This window comes from Chelonoidis abingdonii, chromosome 8, assembly GCF_003597395.2.
Source record: "Chelonoidis abingdonii isolate Lonesome George chromosome 8, CheloAbing_2.0, whole genome shotgun sequence".
NCBI lineage: Eukaryota > Metazoa > Chordata > Testudines > Testudinidae > Chelonoidis > Chelonoidis abingdonii.
In genome coordinates this window covers 32,887,248-32,906,374 of record NC_133776.1, presented here as the reverse complement: position 1 = coordinate 32,906,374, position 19,127 = coordinate 32,887,248, and the positions used below count along the sequence as shown (strand labels likewise).

General features: G+C 37.0%; 1 protein-coding gene across 1 annotated transcript in view; it reads left to right on the top strand.

Moving 5' to 3' along the window:
* Positions 1-17,931, top strand: part of TRPC1 (transient receptor potential cation channel subfamily C member 1) — a 38,477-nt gene extending 20,546 nt beyond the window's left edge. The window contains exons 8-13 of the mRNA XM_032765643.2: positions 1,012-1,151; positions 5,717-5,860; positions 9,748-9,923; positions 11,717-11,918; positions 12,517-12,711; positions 15,005-17,931. Coding sequence (XP_032621534.1) covers positions 1,012-1,151; positions 5,717-5,860; positions 9,748-9,923; positions 11,717-11,918; positions 12,517-12,711; positions 15,005-15,232 — 1,085 coding nt within the window. The 3' untranslated portion in view covers positions 15,233-17,931. The remainder of the gene's footprint in view (positions 1-1,011; positions 1,152-5,716; positions 5,861-9,747; positions 9,924-11,716; positions 11,919-12,516; positions 12,712-15,004) is intronic.
* The last annotated feature ends 1,196 nt before the right edge of the window (positions 17,932-19,127 follow it).

Below are 19,127 nucleotides of genomic sequence, written 5' to 3'. Positions count from 1 at the left end.
ATCTGACTTGCCTTTGCTTGTACTGGACCGAAGTTTTAGAAAACTTGCAAAAACCTGTGCCAAGTCGAACAGTTTTTAGTTGCCACTAATGTAAATGCTACTTTTCTCCTAATTTTTAATATAGTAGCAAACATCTGAATTACACAAATAATCAATTATTTAATGTTCTGCTGATTATTTGGCTATCTTAAATGTGCAACTGAATTTCTACAAAAGATCCTTTGAAATTATGAAATGGCAGGTTGTGATCTGAGTATTCACTCACTGAATTTTAGTAGCTGAATTTTTCTGAATTGGTGTAAAGTGGTTAACAATGGTAGAATTTAACACCTAATTGAGGTCAGTGATTCAGTAGCGAGAAAAAAAAAGTTCCATTGAAGATCTTTTTGTGAATAGGCTAAACCTATACATTTTGCAGGGTAAAACTAAAACCCTTGTTTCCTGTTAAGTTACCTTGAATCAAATAGATAGAAAAAATTTCTAAGTCATTAACCTTACAGGAATTATGATAATTGTAGTGAGAAAAGTTTAGTTTTAAGCTGTTTTTTTTCTTGGGTCATTTTCTAATTCAAATACATTCACAAAAATATATTTGTAGCACAGTGTGATGAGGTTCCAAGCTTTCTGAAATAAAGTTAACTTTAAAAAAAAAAGGCAACTGCAGTGAGGCTTTGGACTCTTGTTCTAAAGCAGACACTCCTCTTCCTTATTAAAGATAATTTTCTTCAGCGAAGAGTTGACTTGTGGAAGGTAAACATTTATAATTACTTTATCATTATAAATGATAATTACTGCACTGTTGTATTTTATGATCAAACTCAATACTGCTCAGATACATATACAAAATTCCCCCTTTCCTCTTTCTCACTAAAACACTTTGAAAAGAAGTAGGTGCCCTTATTTTAGTTTAAAAGCAAAACAAAATACCCATCTGGAAAACACTAGAACTAGTAGAAAGCCTATACAGTATAACACAGTGACATATTTTTGTTTTCTTTTTCTCTCCACCAGGAATGGTGTGGTCAGATGTTAAAAGACTTTGGTATGAAGGCCTGGAAGACTTTTTAGAAGAATCTCGGAATCAGCTTAGTTTTGTCATGAATTCCCTCTATTTGGCAACCTTTGCTCTCAAAGTAGTTGCTCATAACAAGGTGAATATCCATGACTCAGATCTCAAGCCCAACTGGGGCTGATTGGGGGGAAATACAGAATTGTTTTTATTTTGACAAGGGCTTAGGAAAAATAATTCTGCAGTCCTAAATACTGAAGGCCATAGTCTCATCTTCGTCTGCATATATTTAACAATGATACAGAACATAAGCACACAAGGGGCTAGCAACAGTTTTCTATTTTGAAATTATAATTTTGCTAGATGTAAAGATGTTTTGTTGCATTTGCTTAAACTCCAGAAATAAGGTGTGAACTTATACACATGTCCCTGTCTGAAACTGGCACATCAGCTACCCTGATTCCTTAGCTTTTTAGAGAGAACTAATATTGACCCCTATATTTAGGTTGCTGAACACTTTCTATTATATATTTTTTTTAAAGAATCTCTGACACCTCAGTTGTATGCAGCAGGCCTTTTAAATTCAGCAGAGAGAAAGCCCTGAGGCTAGAAAAGTGCCTTTTCTTTTCTCCATTAAATTCTGTTGGTTGAGTGTATAACCTTTGAAAATCACCATTTCCTTTCTGTTGGTTACATCATAAGCACAGTTTTGGCAGCTTGCAGAAATACCTGAACATGAATAGTCTCAAAGTCTGGGCTAATGCAGCAGCAGCAGCAGCAGCAGACACTGCAGTGGGAACCTTATAGCAGATCTCCACTCTGACAAATGGGAAGGGAGAGAACCTGGTCAGGCATTCCTGAACCTAGCACTTGGTTCAGTTCCCCTCTCCGTGTGGGAGGAAATCACATGGGAAGGAGGCTTCTATTTCCTGGAGGGGAGGCAGAGCATGCCAAGATGTCCCTGACTACTTGCCCAGATCCAGCAAATAGGTTTGGTGGTCATTCCCGTGCTGGGAAAACAGCCTTCTCCTGCTGCCAGCTAATTTTGCTATCTTGTACTTCAAGATGCACTATAATGTTGAAAATTCAGGGTTCAAGTCTAAGTGATGATGAGGCATTATACATTTCTTCAGTGGCACATGACAGAATTTGTTTTTATCCTTTCCTTTTAAAAAAATCTAGGAAATTATATACAAAAAAATTACATTTAACAAACTTCATTAAGATTGAAAAATCAAGTATTTGGATGTTAGGAAATGCCAGAATGCAGGTTGCCACTTCAGCCTTCATTCCTTAATCCACCTGGCATGTGTGTACATTATAAAACCAGTCTTTGGTTACATGGTCACATACTATTTTTTTCTGTGGGATTGCAGCCTCATTTAGTGTACAGGATAGATGGTGTTCAGGGAGTGAATCAGGATTGTATAATCATTGAGGCTGTTTGAAAGATCCTTGCTCTATAAGGTGTGTGGAGAGAAGAGAAAGGCTTGGCTTGTTGTTAAGGTGAATGCCACCTAAGACAACTGAGTTCTGTCCTTCCCCCTGCCACAATCTTACGTGTTGCTCAACAAATCACTTAAACCAAATTTCTGACAGGTGGCCTCTAATCCTGTGTTCCTCGTTTTCTGTGTAGCCGTCTTGAGATAGCTGAGGCCTGACTTGTAGAAGTGTTGAACATTTATAAATGAAACGAAAGTCAGAACTGTGAATGCTCAATACCTCTGACAATAGTGCTTGCAATCCCTCCCATCATGGTATCATCTGCAGACTATAAGTGTACTGTATGCCATTCTCCAAATCATTTATGAAGGTATTGAATAGATCCGGGACCAGGACGGATGTCTGTTGGACCCCACTTGTTATGCCCTTCCAGTTTGACTGTGAACCACTGATAACTACTCTCTGAGTATGGGTTTCCAATCAGTTGTGCACGCACCTTAAAATGTTTGTGAGGGAGTTGGTGATAAGCCCACTAGGAAAGGCCATTAGAAAATGAATTCTATATTCATTGCAGGCGTGGATGATGTGCAGTAAATAAGGCAGGGACTGTTAATTGAATGATGAAAATAAAAAAATATTGAACAGCTTCCTCATTCCCTACTGGGGGAAGAAAAAACTTACAGGGTTGTAACGCCTCATATGATTAAACTTGGTGCCTTCTGATAATGAAAAAATAAACAGACAATCATTATTGGTACATGAGACTGTAATCACAAACAGCTTCTGCCCTTCCTGAAGAGAAGGAATAAGAAGTAAAATCGCAGTCTTTCAGAGAGAGTCCTCTGACAAGAAATATGAGGATCATTTTCTTATTTGCTAAATACAGAAATATTTCTGTGACCCTGTCCTATGATATTTCAGTCTGATAATTATGGTAGGCTTTTCAAGAGGGATGCCCCTCTACAAACATCTAGTCCATACAGATCCACCATTCTTTTCACCCTTCTGTTGTATATGGATGTTTAGTTTACTTCCCAGTGACAACACTGTAATGTCAGCATTAATTGTGTTATTGCTGATCATTTTTTGAGGATGGAATTGTTTTAACAAGTAGTAGGGTGGTCCAGTGTTTAGGTTGCTAGCCTGGAACTTGGGAGATCTGGATTCAATTCTTACTTTGCAACAAACTGCCTGTGTGGACTTTGCCAAGTCATTTAGTTTCTCCATGTCTTGGTTCCTCAACTTTAAAATGGGATAATGGCACTTCTGTACCTCACTGGAGTGTTATGAGGATAAAAATGTTAGGTTTCTGATGTGCTCAGATATTACAGCCCTCTATCAGGGCCTATACCAGGGCCCAGTATGGTGGGTTGTTCATGCACATAATGAGTGTCTCTGTTTCAGAGTTTACAATCTAAATAAACAAGATAGAGTAGGAGGGACAACAGTATCTTAGGTATGATGGGAAAGGGGAGTTTGAAGCCCATGAGGCTCTGAAATGAGAATTGCTACAGGGAAAGAAATGCAGAGGGAAAATAGGAGAGACACAAAGATAGACAAGAAAAAGGAAACTAAAGAAGGATGAAGCCGAAGAGTGGGGAAAAAAAGGTCAGAGATAGCAATAATCTTAAAGTTGATATATTGTCCCATGGAGTACTGATTGTGATATTGAACAAATAATAACAAAACTATTCAGTTACACATTAAAGTCATAGTCTACCCTTGGACATTTTCAGAAAGTTTTATTGGGAGTTTTACTCTGGAATGAGGGGAGTAGTTAATCCTAAATTTATATCCCTGGTCAGTGGACCATAATTAAAAGTGGAATTCAGATCTCTACACTGAATGAGGTTGATACCCCTTATCTGGCACATACAAGAGAATTTGGTTTCAAAGAGTAGGTGAGCTTAGTTTTGTTTCTCCTGTTTATTTCCTCAGTTAGAAGAGTTGGTGAGTTTGGGAACACTGCTTATTGAACAACCTTTTAGTCAATTCTCACTAGTTACATAGGTCAGAATACTGCATCAGAAATTCTGGTTTTGAGCTGTAGCACTGTTCTGCGTTATCATCCCTTTCATCAAAACCTGAACCTCTCACAAAACTCTTTGTTGCTTTTGAGGTCCTTATGCTGAGTTTTTTTAAGTATTATCTAGGAAGATTTTGGGGTTGGAAATAAACTTATGTGCTGTTACCTCTGCTTGGCTATCATAAAAGAAACCTTCCTGATAGATCAAATTGGCTATTAAACTACTTACTTTTCTTCTGGCAAAATTCCTCCTCAAGACTCAAAAGCTCATTCAGTCAGAGCATTCTCTACATCATGGACAGAAGGAAACAGAGCATAAAGAAATCTGTAGGGCAGCTCTTTGATCACTGGGGCAATCCATCATCTTTCAGTATAAGTAATCCTGGACTGATTGCTATCATTTGGGCCAGATATGCTCCTGTCTGCAGATGCAGCTTTCTGCCATACCATAGTCTTATGGCCTGCCATTAAATAATGAACGCCAGTATTATGTATGCTCACTCCTGCCCTCCCTCTCTTTTGATCTGTTTCTTACTGCTTATGATTTCTCAAGTGTGACCTCTTGAGAGTGGCAGATATCAGATGTGTGAAGGGTAGAAGTGTGTGTATACTCATAAGACATCCATCATTCTAAAGGAACCATTATCTCTGAGTCCTGTCCCCTTCCAAAATTGGTTAAGACCTGCAAGTCTATCATCATGAGGGCAGGGGATTGGACTTGATGACCTCTAGAGGTCCCTTCCAGTCCTGGAGTCTATGAATCTATGAATCATTGCATAAGTTGGTTTGTTCTGTGTCGTACAGTATTTTTTTTGCTTATCATTATTTGTTTGATGACAGTGCCTATATTAGGGCCCCGTGTGGTAGATGCTGTTCATGCAGTAGTGAGAGTCCCTACTTTAAAGAGTTTACAACCTAAATTGGTAATACAGAGTAGGAAGGAAAACAACACCCAGAGGAGAAGTGAGTTCCCCAAGCTCACACAGTATAGGTGAGTGGCAGAGCCTTGAATTGAACCTAAGTCACCTGCCTCCCAGTTCAGTGCCCTATCTACTAATGACTCTGGCTTGTATCTGTGTGAAATTTTGTTTTAGCTACATAGAATACATTGTCTGAAGGCACACTCACCATTTATTGTAGAATACCTTTGAATCACACTCGTGATAGATTCTTTTTGTTTGTTTGTTTGTTTGTTTTAATAATGTAAGTAACTTCAGCTTTTTCTTCTGAAACTCTAGTTCCATGATTTTGCTGATAGAAAGGACTGGGACGCATTCCATCCTACACTGGTGGCAGAAGGTCTCTTTGCTTTTGCTAATGTTCTTAGTTACCTTCGACTCTTCTTCATGTATACAACCAGTTCTATCCTAGGACCACTTCAGGTAAATAATATTGCTGTCAGAGAAAATGCTAGACCTGAACTTGTACATATGTATTTTGATATAGTCTTTAATTGCATGATCATATACTAGTTTTTCCATATTCTCCTCCCTCATTCAGGGTACAGGATGGACACAAATGGTGGTGGACGGGCAAAATTAAGGTTGAGCATTCAAATCTGGCATTTCCGAACTTTAGGGTGCTTGACTTTGCAACCCAACATTCTTTTAACAGATTTATTTTAGCTCTGTATTAAAATGTAGCCCCCTAATTGTGCTCTGAAAAGGAAAAGTAATAGAAATTTCACACGTTGAATTTTTTTTTAAATTCAGGATAGAAATTACTTTAGAAAGAATATTTGTTTTGTAGCCAATTAACTGTGTCTTTCTGTAATCTTCCCAAACAGTTATTTTCTCTTGCCTTTGTCTCTCTCTAGCTGTGGTTCTGTATCTCAGTTACGTTGCCACTTTTTTCTTTTTATTTGTTTCTCATTTTTCTTCCCCACGCACACGTGCTCACACAATGAAAAAGCAGTTGTATACTTTCAGGCAGCTACTTAACATATTGATGTTAAAGTAAGTATTATATTTATAGTACAAATACACTGAACATTAAAGTATCTCCTACATTTTAAAGAGGTTTGCTGTTTAACATACCTTATGTATTTTTATTAGGCAGCTATGTAGTAAAGTCAAAATTTTGAGTAAACAAAAATAGTCAACAGTCACCCTATTCAGTTGCACACTGAATCTTATTACTGTTGACTAGTACAAGTTGAACAACAGCTCTTAAAGTATTTTCCAAAAGTAGGTCACAAGTTCAAATAGTAGTAATTAAACATGGTATGACACCCCAACAGTGAAAAATGAAGGAAAGCTACTGTGTTCTGTTGGCTGCTAGAGATATTTTAAGTACTGAATCATTTTACATGTTGGCCTATGAAACTTATTTTAAGAAAAAAGTCAATTATAAGTTTATTAATACTAGATATATTAAAAAGAGCTTTTTACAAAATTTGGTTTTGTATACTAACATTTTCAGCTTTCAAGTTGTCTACAAATTATAAACACTTGGAAAGATATAATGTGACTATAGTTAGAGTAACAGGTATCTGATCTGTGTACTAGTTGCCTGGTCCACTGTACTCTGAAGAAAGTGCTTTTTTTTTTTTTTTTTAAACTTCCATGCAGCTTTCATGTTTTGGGGGTATAATTTTGTTTTGCTGGGTTTTGTAACTTGTGTTGAAAGGATGAAAATTATGAAATTTAAGGAAATACTAAATCTTACAGCTCTTACACTCTGTCCTAGGTCACAGCTTGATACAGAGATATCTTCCTTTTCATATAGTCCAAAGATGTATACATCCTATAAAATAGCAGTGTACTACCAATCTCTGGATCCAGTATATTTATCATGCCCCCAAAACAAGAAATCTGCGTGGAAGTAAAACTAAAATCACTTTCTTTAGAACACAGTGGACTACATATGTCTGTCTTTCTGTGGTATTATAGCTGTTTTGGTCCCCCGATATTAGAGAGAAGGTGGGTGAGATAATATTTTTCATAGAATATCAAGGTTGGAAGGGACTTCAGGAGGTCATCTAGTCCAACCCCCTGCTCAAAGCAGGACGAACCCCTAACTAAATCCCCAAATGGTCCTCTCAAGGATTGAACTCACAGCCCTGGGTTTAGCAGGCCAATGCTCAAACCACTGAGCTTTATTGGATTAACTTCTGTTGGTGATAGAGAAAAAAGCTTTTATGCTACACAGATCTCATCTTCAGGTCTGGGAAAGGTACTCAGAGTGTCACAGCTAAATAGAAACTGGAATAAGTAGTTAACACACATTCTAATGGATCATTCAAGGTGAAGTGGCCCGTTAACACCCTGCAATCCTAGGACAAAAACGGGGGTTAGTGGGCTATAGATTGTCGTAATAGAGACACTAGAATTAGGGCTTATTAAGACCAGGATTTTTAGTGTCTAGTGAAGTTATATATTTAAACTCGCAGGCTTGTCTTTTGAAGGTGTTGTGCAGGTTTTTTTTGAGGGCGAAGACTGAGAGGTCAGATATGGAGTAATCATTTTGTGAAAAATGTTCACCCACGGGTGATTATGGTGTTTTTGTCTTTTATCGTTTTTCTGAGTGAGTTCATTTGAGAGTGTAAGGATTGTCTGTTTTCACCCATGTAGTTGTTGTTGGAGCATTTAGTGCAGTGGATAGGTATGCCACATGTTGTGATAGGCATGTGTAGGGCCCATGATTCTTGAAAGGTGTGTTGTGGAAGGTATTGATCATCATAGTAGTGGAGATATATCTGCAGGTTTTGTATCTGTTGTTATGGCAGTACGTGGTGCCACTTTGGATTGGTGGATCCTGGTCTGGAGCTTTCTTCTGTTGGTGACGTTGGGGAGTTGTTTGAAGGCCAGAAGAGGGGGACTCGGGAAAGATTTATTTGAGGATGTGGTCTCCATTGTGTGGGTTGTAATTGGTTAATGATGTTCCACATAGGTTCCAGAGTAGAGTGGTAGGTGACAACTAGGGGGTGTGCGGTCAGAAGGGGTTTTATTTCTGTATTGAAGCAGATTTTGTTCGGATATTTGGGTAGCTCATTCCATGATGCGATATGCTTCTCTGGTGGAGTGTCCTTGTTTGGTGAAGGTGGTTTTAAGTGTGTTTCTAACTTTTTTCTTGGAGCATGTTCTGTGGTATCAATAGGCTTGGCTGGAGATAACCCATTTCTTGGTGTGTTTGGAGTGGTTATTCGATCTGTGAAGGTAAGTATTGTGATCTGTTGGTTTTTTGTATATAGGTATCTGTAGGATTATACTGTTGCACCTTATTGTGATTTCCAGGAAGTTGATTCTGGTGTGGGGCTGTTCTAGGGAGAATTTAATGGACACATGGTGGTTGTTGAAGTTGTGGTGGAAATCTATGAGGAGTTTAGATAGTCTGTCCAGGGGATCAAAATATCATTGATGTGTCGCAGGGGTATCATTGGTTTCATGGGACATTTGTCCAGAAATTTCTCCTTAAGGGAGCCAGTGAAGAGGTTGGCATGTTGGGGAGCCATCCTAGTATCCAGGTCTGTTTCCATGGCTTCAACAAAGTGTGTGTTGTTATATAAAATGGATGAGTTTAGCAATGAGTTTGGGGTGGATATCTGAGTACCGTCCATTGTATTGTAGATATTTGAGGCAGACAACGATTCCGTCGTTGTGAGGCATATTGGTGTAAATGGAGGCGAGGATAGTGTTATGAGGGAGGCTGTTAATGTTGAAGAGTTTCTGGAGGAAGTCTGTTGTGTCTGTCTGTCGTGTGTATTCATAGTGACTCAGGGATTAGGGTTACACTTGGTTAAATCTGTTTTAGAGCTCACATATCCCGTGATGTAAGGGCCATCATATATGCTGTAAATATTAGATGGTGGAATAACTTTGTAGAATTTAAATGTGGGAAACAGTCCATACTGTATGTTTGTTTAAATGTCATACTTTTTTACATATACCTAATAATGCACTTAGGCCTTACCTATCCTGGAAAAATGTACCAATTTAATTTTGTTCTGAAAAATGATTTAAACCAGTCCTCAGATTGCTACTCAAATCTGCCTGTTTTTAGGCATGAGGCCTTGTTTGTCTAAGCCTAATATCTTACAGGCCTGTTAGCTATGTGTTACAATGTTAAAAAATACTTATATTTCATCTCTATATCCTAAATATACCTGATATTGTCTATTCTTGGCTACAGTCCTGAATTCTTATACAATGGTATTGACATTAAATTAAAAAAGTAGTATTCACAATATTTTTTCTGGTAGGGACTGAGTGAAGGAATATTGATAATTTATTATTTCATTGTTAATGGAAATTGGTAATCTGTTCCACAGATTTCAATGGGGCAGATGTTGCAAGACTTTGGAAAATTCCTAGGGATGTTCCTTCTTGTCTTGTTCTCATTCACAATTGGATTGACCCAACTGTATGACAAAGGATTTACTGTAAATGAAGAGAAGGACTGTGCAGGGATCTTCTGTGAACAGCAAAGCAATGACACATTCCATTCGTGAGTTTTAGAATGTTAAATAAAATATTAATTTAAAAAATCTGCTGCAGGACGTTTACCTGAGTGGTGTATGTATACTGGAAGATTATGACCTGGATTTACTAGAGTTGCAGCTCCATCAATGGTATCAACTGAACATTCATGCATTGGCAGGTCTCTAAGTAAGGATACATAACACATCGGTAGAAACATAAGCATCAAGTCTGTTCACCAGTATAACGTGAGTGGTTTGAGTCTCACAAAACCACAGTGTAGACTCAGCCTATGAGGCTAAAATGCCATTCCTTAACACAATTAAACTGTTTCCTCCTGTCCACACTTGTAATAAAAAAAGATATAATGTGGGCACTCCCATTTATAGTATATAACAGTATTAGCACGCTGTTGTTACAGTGCAGGCGGTGTGTGGAGTATTGTGATTTCCAACAATCCATTATGAAATTCCATTTTCTCTGATATTAAAAACTAGTACTGGGATAAAAAATTGCCTAGAAGACCTACCCTTGGTAAGCTTAGCGGGGTAAATAACTTCAATGCATATGAAGTGAGTTAATAGCACCAACTTGAGCAAAGAAGTGCTGTCATTACACAAGCTTTGCTGTACTTATTGGATTAGTATTTGGATATCAAGTGATGAAAAGCTACTATGCTAACCTACCATGCTACCTACTTACAATTGGTTTTTATGCTTGTAAGTACAAAATTGTAAAAGAAGAAACATAGAAAATTTTCAGTTTACAGATACTTTCTTCTATTTCAGTCAGCTGAAGATGTCTTTAAAATTTTTTTTGAAGGCTATTAAAATAATCACACAGATTGAAGTGCTTTGGTATTTTTTAATTTCTAGAATGACAGACACATTGAATTTGGGAGTGTATGCACAGTGACAATTTTTTCATAAGGAATTCTAATAAGTAGAAAATTTGCACACTGTGGGTTGATCCATATGTTCCTTCCTACATTAACAACTTCAAGATGAAGTATAAAGACTCAAAAATGTTTTTTTTTCCAAACTTTACCTGTTTAAACTGTAGTGATAAGAAATTTGAGGTTCCTTGTATTTTAATATATTGTGAAGTGTCTCCACAGCAGCTGGATATTAAGTTGAAATCAGAGTGCTTCGAAGATACACACTACAGTATGGCTTATAAACTCAGTGATCTGCAGATAATAAACATGTTTCATATGCGTCCACTGAGATTATAAAGTTGAATTACTTGGTAATTGTCTTTCTTGGAGAACTATAACTTCTTCAGTGGTAGTGTCTCATGTTATTATGGTGATCAGTTACCATTAAATACTGAACCTCACTCATATAGGACCTGATCCAAAATTCAGTAAAGTCCATGAGAGTCTTCATAGTCACTGTGTTGGGCATTGGATTAAGCCAATGTTGCATCTAGATATTGTCTGGTTTTTGTTTTGTTTTGTTTTGTTTGGAGAGGAGGAGTTGAGACAAAAAGTATTCTAGGGAAAACTACTATTTTAAATGTAATGATTTTAAATGGAAAGAAAGGCTCTGATATATCATCAGTTAGGGCAGATTGTGATACCCTTACTGACAAGTCTGTAGCAATTTACTCTATAAGTAGCCCTGCTGATTTAAGTGGGACTGCTTATGATGTAAAGAACTATTCAACATAAACAACAGTATCCGTCTGGCCCTTAATTAGTAATAATTGAATGAGGCTGGCAGTTCATGCTGAATAATTGAATTCACATGTTAATTTCTTTTACATTTGTTTGAAGTTTTTTAATATGTGATCTAACCATAGATTATTTTGTTTTTGTAGGTTTATTGGCACCTGCTTTGCTCTGTTCTGGTACATATTCTCCCTTGCACATGTAGCAATCTTTGTCACTAGATTTAGCTACGGTGAAGAATTGCAGTCTTTTGTGGGCGCTGTTATTGTTGGTACCTACAACGTAGTGGTTGTGATTGTCCTTACCAAGCTCTTAGTGGCAATGCTTCATAAAAGCTTTCAGCTGATAGCAGTAAGTAAATTAATTATATATATTTTTAAGTCAAAGTGTCAGCAATGTTCTTGGTGCTGTACAGGAGAGTGTTAGTCTCTACGCTGAGGATTCTGGTCTAATGCTTGATTGTGGAAACACATTCATGATAACTTTATGCACGCAAGTAGTTTCTATAAGTTCAGATGCATAAGTATTTGTAGGGTCATGAACTGAATGGCAGAGATCAGACAAGAATGTTTGGCTTGTTTATTTTCCCTGTTTTAATTGTATCAAAGTATTGTAGTGTTAAAATTTTTTAAAGAGCGGACATGTGGGAATTAAATATTAAGTCTAATGGCAGCTGAGTATAGAGTCAGTTTTTGTCAGTTCATTGAACCTTATGGTTATTTTAGATATTTCTTTAAAGTGCATTTAACATGTGAGTTATACACACTAATAGTTTTGACTTTTTTTTATGCCATAGCCTATATTGGTGAATTTATTCATTGTTAGTGTTTAAGGTACTGGAAAATGTAAACCACCATAAAATTACTAACATAAATTCTCATAACTTTACATATTTTTTTGCAGACTCTTGTTCATTTTATCACTTATCTTAATATTTCTGATATTTTAGAATCATGAAGACAAAGAATGGAAATTTGCTCGTGCCAAACTTTGGCTTAGCTACTTTGATGATAAATGCACACTACCTCCACCTTTCAATGTCATTCCCTCTCCCAAGACTATCTGCTATCTCTTCAACAGTCTTAGTAAATGGATCGGCTCTCATACTTCGACTGGCAAAGTCAAACGTCAGAATAGCCTAAAGGTAAGAAATTGTCTGGAAAGTTAAGTGTATGTTAACAATCATATAAATATTTCTTACTGAAATTAACCTAAGAGAATTTATCTTTTTGTCCACTCTGGAAGTTCCTATCATGCTGTGGGTGGTATCATAAATAAATCACAATAATATATTCTAAGTATAGTCTTAGTTATATTCAAAATAATGGTTAAGCTGATAGGGGATTCAGTCGATGAAGCATTAAAGAGTAAGAATATAATTGCCCATCAACATGATTTTTATGGAAAATAGTTCTTATCAAACAAACCTGATGTAATTCTTTGGAGAGAGAAGTTTAGCTGATGAAAGTAACTGAGTAAACGTAATATATTTATGTAAGATCTTTGATGTAGTACCGCATGACACACTGATTAAAAATTAGCACTATCCAGGATCTGCAGAGCCCACATTAAATGAAATAAGAACTGAGTAACTGATGGAGCTCAAAAAATAGTTGTCAGTGGGGAATCCTTATCAAATGTGGGGAGGCAGGGGGAGGATGTAGTGGGGTTCTATAGTGATCAGTAAGAAGCCTGATGCTTTTCAGCATTTTTGTCAATAATCTGGAAGTAAATATAAAATCACCGCTGAGAAAATTGGTGGCTGACACAAAGATTGGTTGAGTGGTAAATGATGATGACGACAGGCTAATAATACAGAGTGATTAGGATTGCTTGGTAACCTGGGCTCATTCAGACAAAATGTGTTTTAAATACAGCGAATACGAAGTTATACACTCAGGAGCAAATAATGCAGGCCATACCTGTAGAACAGGGGACTGTAAATTCTGGAATGCAGTAATTATATAAAGGATTTAAGGTCCTGTTGGGCAAACAGCTCAACATGAGCTCCAGTGTGATCCTATGACAAAAAAGAGCTAATGTGATCTTTGGATGTATAAATAGAGAAGTAGTCAGCAGGCGTAGGGAGGTGATTTTTATCTCCGTATATGGGATCGGTGAGATCAATAATAGAATACCATGTAACAGTTCTGGTGCCTGCATTTTAAAAAGGATGTTGAAATATTGAAGAGGGTGCAGACAAGCACCACAAAAATGATTACAGGGCTGGAGAAAAAGCCCTGCAACAATGAGAGATTTAAAGATCTCAATCTGTGTAGTTTATCAGAAAGAAGACTGACTTGATTACAGTGTATAAGTATCTTCACAGGGAGAAAATATGGGATACTAAAGGCTTATTTAGTCTAGTGGGAAAAGGCATGATAAGAACCAGTGATAGCTGGAAGCTGAAGCCAGAAAATTCATTGTTTAAAATGTGTTCCTCATTTCTAATTTGAGAGTGCTTAACCTTTGGAACGAACTACCAAGAGAAGTGGTGGATTATGTCTTCAAATCAAGGTTGGATGTCTTTCTAGACGATGCTTTAGTCAAACACAAGTTGTTAAACTCAAGATGGGGTAACTGGCTGAAATATAATGGCCTGTGATATAGAGAAAATCAGACCAGATGATCTAATGGTTCCTTCTGGCCTTAAACTCTGTTAGCTTGTGAATCCAAAATATAAATGTCAGCTCAGAACAGGAACAAAAAAAAATTATTTCAGATTTTAATTGAGGTTTTTAATTAAGGCTGGCATAATTTTCCATGTTTCAATAAAACCAAACCTGCTAACCAAATATTTAATGGCCCTGCTGCTTGATGTAAAACCTAGTAACACTATTATCTTCAGTGTTGAAATATGTAATAATTTTGAAAATGGTGCAGTTAGAATATGCTGAAGGTGGGGAGGGGGACAACTAATTTTAAACACGTCACATGACATGTCAAAATAAATAACCAAAAAAGGAACACTGGAGTCTCTTAATTTTTTTGGTTTTACATTTTCTTTAAGTAAACATAGTTAATGTACCCTGTAATTATGTATACTAATTGCTACTGCTCCTTCTTGCAGCCAAAAATATTTCAGGCAAACCAGATTGAAAGACTGTACAGAACATACATTTAAGTACAGAAGTACTATTAATGACTAGATGGAAATCTCATACATCTGTATAACTTTTTACAAGCCAGATAAATTACGAGACCTTCGTTTCTGCTTCACGAATTGGGCATTGTAGGCTTCATTTTTATCTCAAAAGGCTGCACACAGTGTCACATACATGTACACAAGTTGAGAATTGGTACATTGAGATTTCCAATTTGTGTGCACATATGTGATGCTGTCTGTGCAATTATATACAGGCTTCAGGGTTCAAAAATTAAATAAATACATTAAAATAAATCCCTTTTGTTTAGTAAACCTGTATATTTGTTTCAAGGAATGGAGAAATCTGAAGCAAAAGAGGAATGAGAATTACCAAAAGGTGATGTGTTGTTTAGTCCATCGTTACTTAACCTCCATGAGACAAAAGATGCAAAGCATGGATCAAGCAACTGTGGAAAATCTCAATGAACTGCGGCAAGATTTATCAAAATTTCGAAATGAAATGAGGGATCTGCTTGGCTTTCGGACATCTAAATATGCTATGTTTTATCCAAGAAACTAAGATCCAGATTTTAAAAGGAACATGTCTAACTTTAGGTACTCACAGTTGAAAGTGTTGGCCTAAGTCTGTTGCCAGACCAAATAGAAAAGCAAATTTTTTCCACAACCTTAAATTCAAGAATGTATTTGCATAAGTTTCAGCTAAGTTCAAAAGATGCGGAAATGAATGCAAAAACTGTCATTCTTTTAAGCTCTTGAAGTGTGTAATGTACCAGTATGTAAAATATGTATATAGCATTTTACAATAAATGTTCCCCAAAATATGGATTTTGACAGGTCACATTAGCTGTTGGGCTTTGGGTCTTCATAGCTGGCATGTTGCATTTATTTCCCCTATATTTGCTGTTTTGTCCCTCTTGGTTACTGTTTTTTCAAGTTGTGGGAAAAGATGGAGATCTTAACAATACTTAAATATACCTAGTGCTTTTATAATAGAAATTTAACCAGTATGTGATTTAAAGTAGGTTGCAGAAGACTGCATGACTCCAAAAATGTTTTTGTACATGATGCTGTTGACTGAATATTAACAACTGTAAAACATTGGGAAATGAAATTTGTGATTTGTTCCCTGAAAATTGCAGAGTACTGTGGATGCTGAACTCTGGACGTAGAGCCAAAGTAAGCTACCCATCTCCAGAACTTTCATGGATCTGTTTAAAATAGTTATGTCCTCTCAAAACATATTAAGATTTTTCAGGTAGCACCCTGTGTGTACATTTGCAATATGCAACTCTTGGGATTTGGGATTTTTTTAATTAGCCTCTTAATTTTGAGTAGTGTTCAGAAAACCTTGTGTATCTGGATTACACACAGTTGTTCTTTTGGCATAGGAAAACATAATTTTTAACAAGAATTAGATATCAGTCTAGAGCATGAATGTTACTTGTTTGCCAGGCTAAATATTTCTTGTCCATTAAAATAAATGGAAATACTGTACAATTATTTCTATGTAAGAACATACAATATGCCTGGACATTGGAAGATGTGCATTCAGAAGGCTCTCTTTTAGAGTATGTATACACCACAGCTGTGAATGTGTTTTCCAGCACAATAGTACTCCTGGGCGAATTCTGCACCAAAAAGGTATTAAAAATTCTGCAACAAAAGATTAAAAATGTTGCGCACTTTTTAAAATTCTGCTAATTTTATTTGTCAAAATAACACTACATAATGTCAGTTTCAATTATTTTGATAGGTATTTTGAAATAAATTATCAGCAAGTATGTTGGTAACAATACAGACACACACAAAATTCCCCCTAGGAGTAGAAATTTAAAGAAACTCCTATGACAATCCAGTTCCTGTTTCTCTGCCCCCTTCTGTCCCCGGAGCCCAGCTGCAGAGCCCCCCTTAGCTCAGAGATGCTCCTCCCAACCCAGACACCTGCTCCCCTACTCCTCAGAACCCAAGGAGAAACAGCCTGATGCTCTCCGCCATCTCCTCTCAAGGTGTGCAGGGAATAGAAGCTGCTGGGAACCCTCTAGCTCCCTCCCCCTCCCCCAGCTGTGTCCTCTTATGGATAAGAACAGGGCTCTGTTGGGTCCAGTGGCCCCTAGTGGCAACAAGCAGCACTGCAGCCCATTTATGTGGGGGAAAGGAAATTCTGCAAAATTCTGCATTGCGCAGTGGCGCACAATTCCCCCAGGAGTAACAATAGACAGACTTGCTAAAAGTATCAGCGTAGCTCTGGGTAGCACAGGTTGTGGCTTTTTCTAACTATCCAAGTATGTATCTAGGGAGCCCAGGCAGGTTTGTACTCAGGCAGCTAGCCCAAGTTGTTGCCTACCCTACCCCAGCTACACAGCTATTTCTAGCACACTAACTTGAGCAGAGCTGGCATGTGTCTAGCTACTTGTGTTGAGAAGTACCCTCCCAGCTGCAGTGTAGATGTACCCTGTGAGAGATTTTTTTCATATGCTATTTTAAATTGATCTTGATATTTTATGTTCTTCCTGAATTTACTGCTTCCAACTGTAAGGTGTTTGTATCAGAATTATTATTAAACATAATTATTTGTGACTTTTATTCTGCTTACAGTGGCAAGTAAAGGCTTTGTGAGCTTTCTGTGATAGAGGGTACCATATCTTCATATGCTTGTTTATAATTCAAGTTGACAAACTATAATTGAGAAAATGTGAGACTCCTGTATTTTTTTTAATATGAAAAACACATATTTATGACAATTAGAGGGTTGTTTGGCAGTAATACTGTCGAGGCAGTGTTCTCCTAACATTCTGGGTTGGATATCAGATAATTAGTGAGTTTTAAGGCCAAAAGGCGCAGGCAGCCACAGTGGCCTATAACCATAACTGATCCTGGGGCTGATAGAGAGATGGGGCTTTTGTCAATGTTCCCCCTTTTGAGGAAGTTCTTATAAAATAGTCTTGTAAAAGTAATATATTTTCTGTACTATGGAATTATGCATATCTCAAGTGGGATTTAAACATCAGGCCTTTTGTTCTCCTTCTGTAGAGAGATTCTGAATTGTCTATCAGCTTTTTAATTTGAATGACTGTGTTCTAAGACAAGAGGATGATCAATTTCTTGACTTGGGTGGTGAGTGGTGTTAGTATATAATCCAAACATAAAAGCTGTGCACTGTATATGTTATGTCATATACTCCAAAAAAGGAAAGGAAAGGAAAAAAATTGAAAAAGATGGTTGTATTAGATATTATTAAAAACATATACTTGAAACAAATATTTGGAGCGAGCTTATCATTTCCAGTGCATTACACGTCACATCAAGATATGTTAGCCTAGGAATTTAAGGAAGTTGGCTGGAAACTATAGATACCCAGCTATTAATATTTCCACGTCATTCCCTTTATTTGTCTGTAAGCCAGTAATTCCCTTTTCTCCTTCTACCTGCCCAACAGACTATAGAACTATGTTATACAAAGGCATTTCTTTGGAGTTGGGGGAAAAAAATCTAAAGTTTTCTTTTACTTCAGATTTTCATGTCTATAATCATAAAAACGTTGGCAGAAAGAGATGTCATAAAGTCACATAGTCCACCCCCCTCCCTTGAGATGGGATAAAATATACCTAGAAGTGTGGTTCAGGTTCCTGTAAAGCAGAGTTTTATTCTCTATGGTACTTTAGTCACAACATACATTTTAGTGTGTTCATTGTATTTGGGACTTGGAGGTGGCTGTGGTCCTCATGTCTTTCTTCTTGGGCACAAGTAAAGTAGAGACAAGTAAATGACCTTTCTGGGAGATGCATATTCAGTCTGGTCATATCCTTCAGACTTCTGTCTGTCAAGCTTTTATGATGGATTGTTTCTTACTTGACAGCCTACTGTTAAATCACACCTGTTTCTCTCATACTGCCACAAGAATGGAGTTCATGTTACAGACTCCTTTCAAGCCATAGTCTTGAACAGATTTGTTGAAGAAAGGATTTTCAGTTAAGGTATTGGCATGGATGTGACACTTGGTTTTCAGATTTTCTGGGCTTCATCCAAGAAACATGTATTGGTCCATTAGGTAACATGTATTTAAAAAGCCAGGAAGCACCTGACTGAAATATGCCTCTCTGAGGAGAAAATAACTCTCACCAGTTCAGTGGCAAGAGCTTATGTAAGTCTAGTAATTCATTCTTCTAGATGATACTATGGCTTCTGAAATTAGAATGTATATCTTCAATATGCAAGTGATGGGATCACATGGAAACATTTTTTTCACCTGGTGTATTAACAGGACTTTTAGTCTAGTGGATCTGCCATTACCTTTTACTGTGGATTATTTGGTTTCTGTTTCCAACATGAGGAGTATTTTCTCTACTGAAATTAATTTAGTGGCTATTTCAGCCTCTTAGAATCTTGGGTATTTTTTCTTGTCACATGATTCCATCTACTTGTCTGCATGGCTCAACTGCAGCACAAATGCTCTC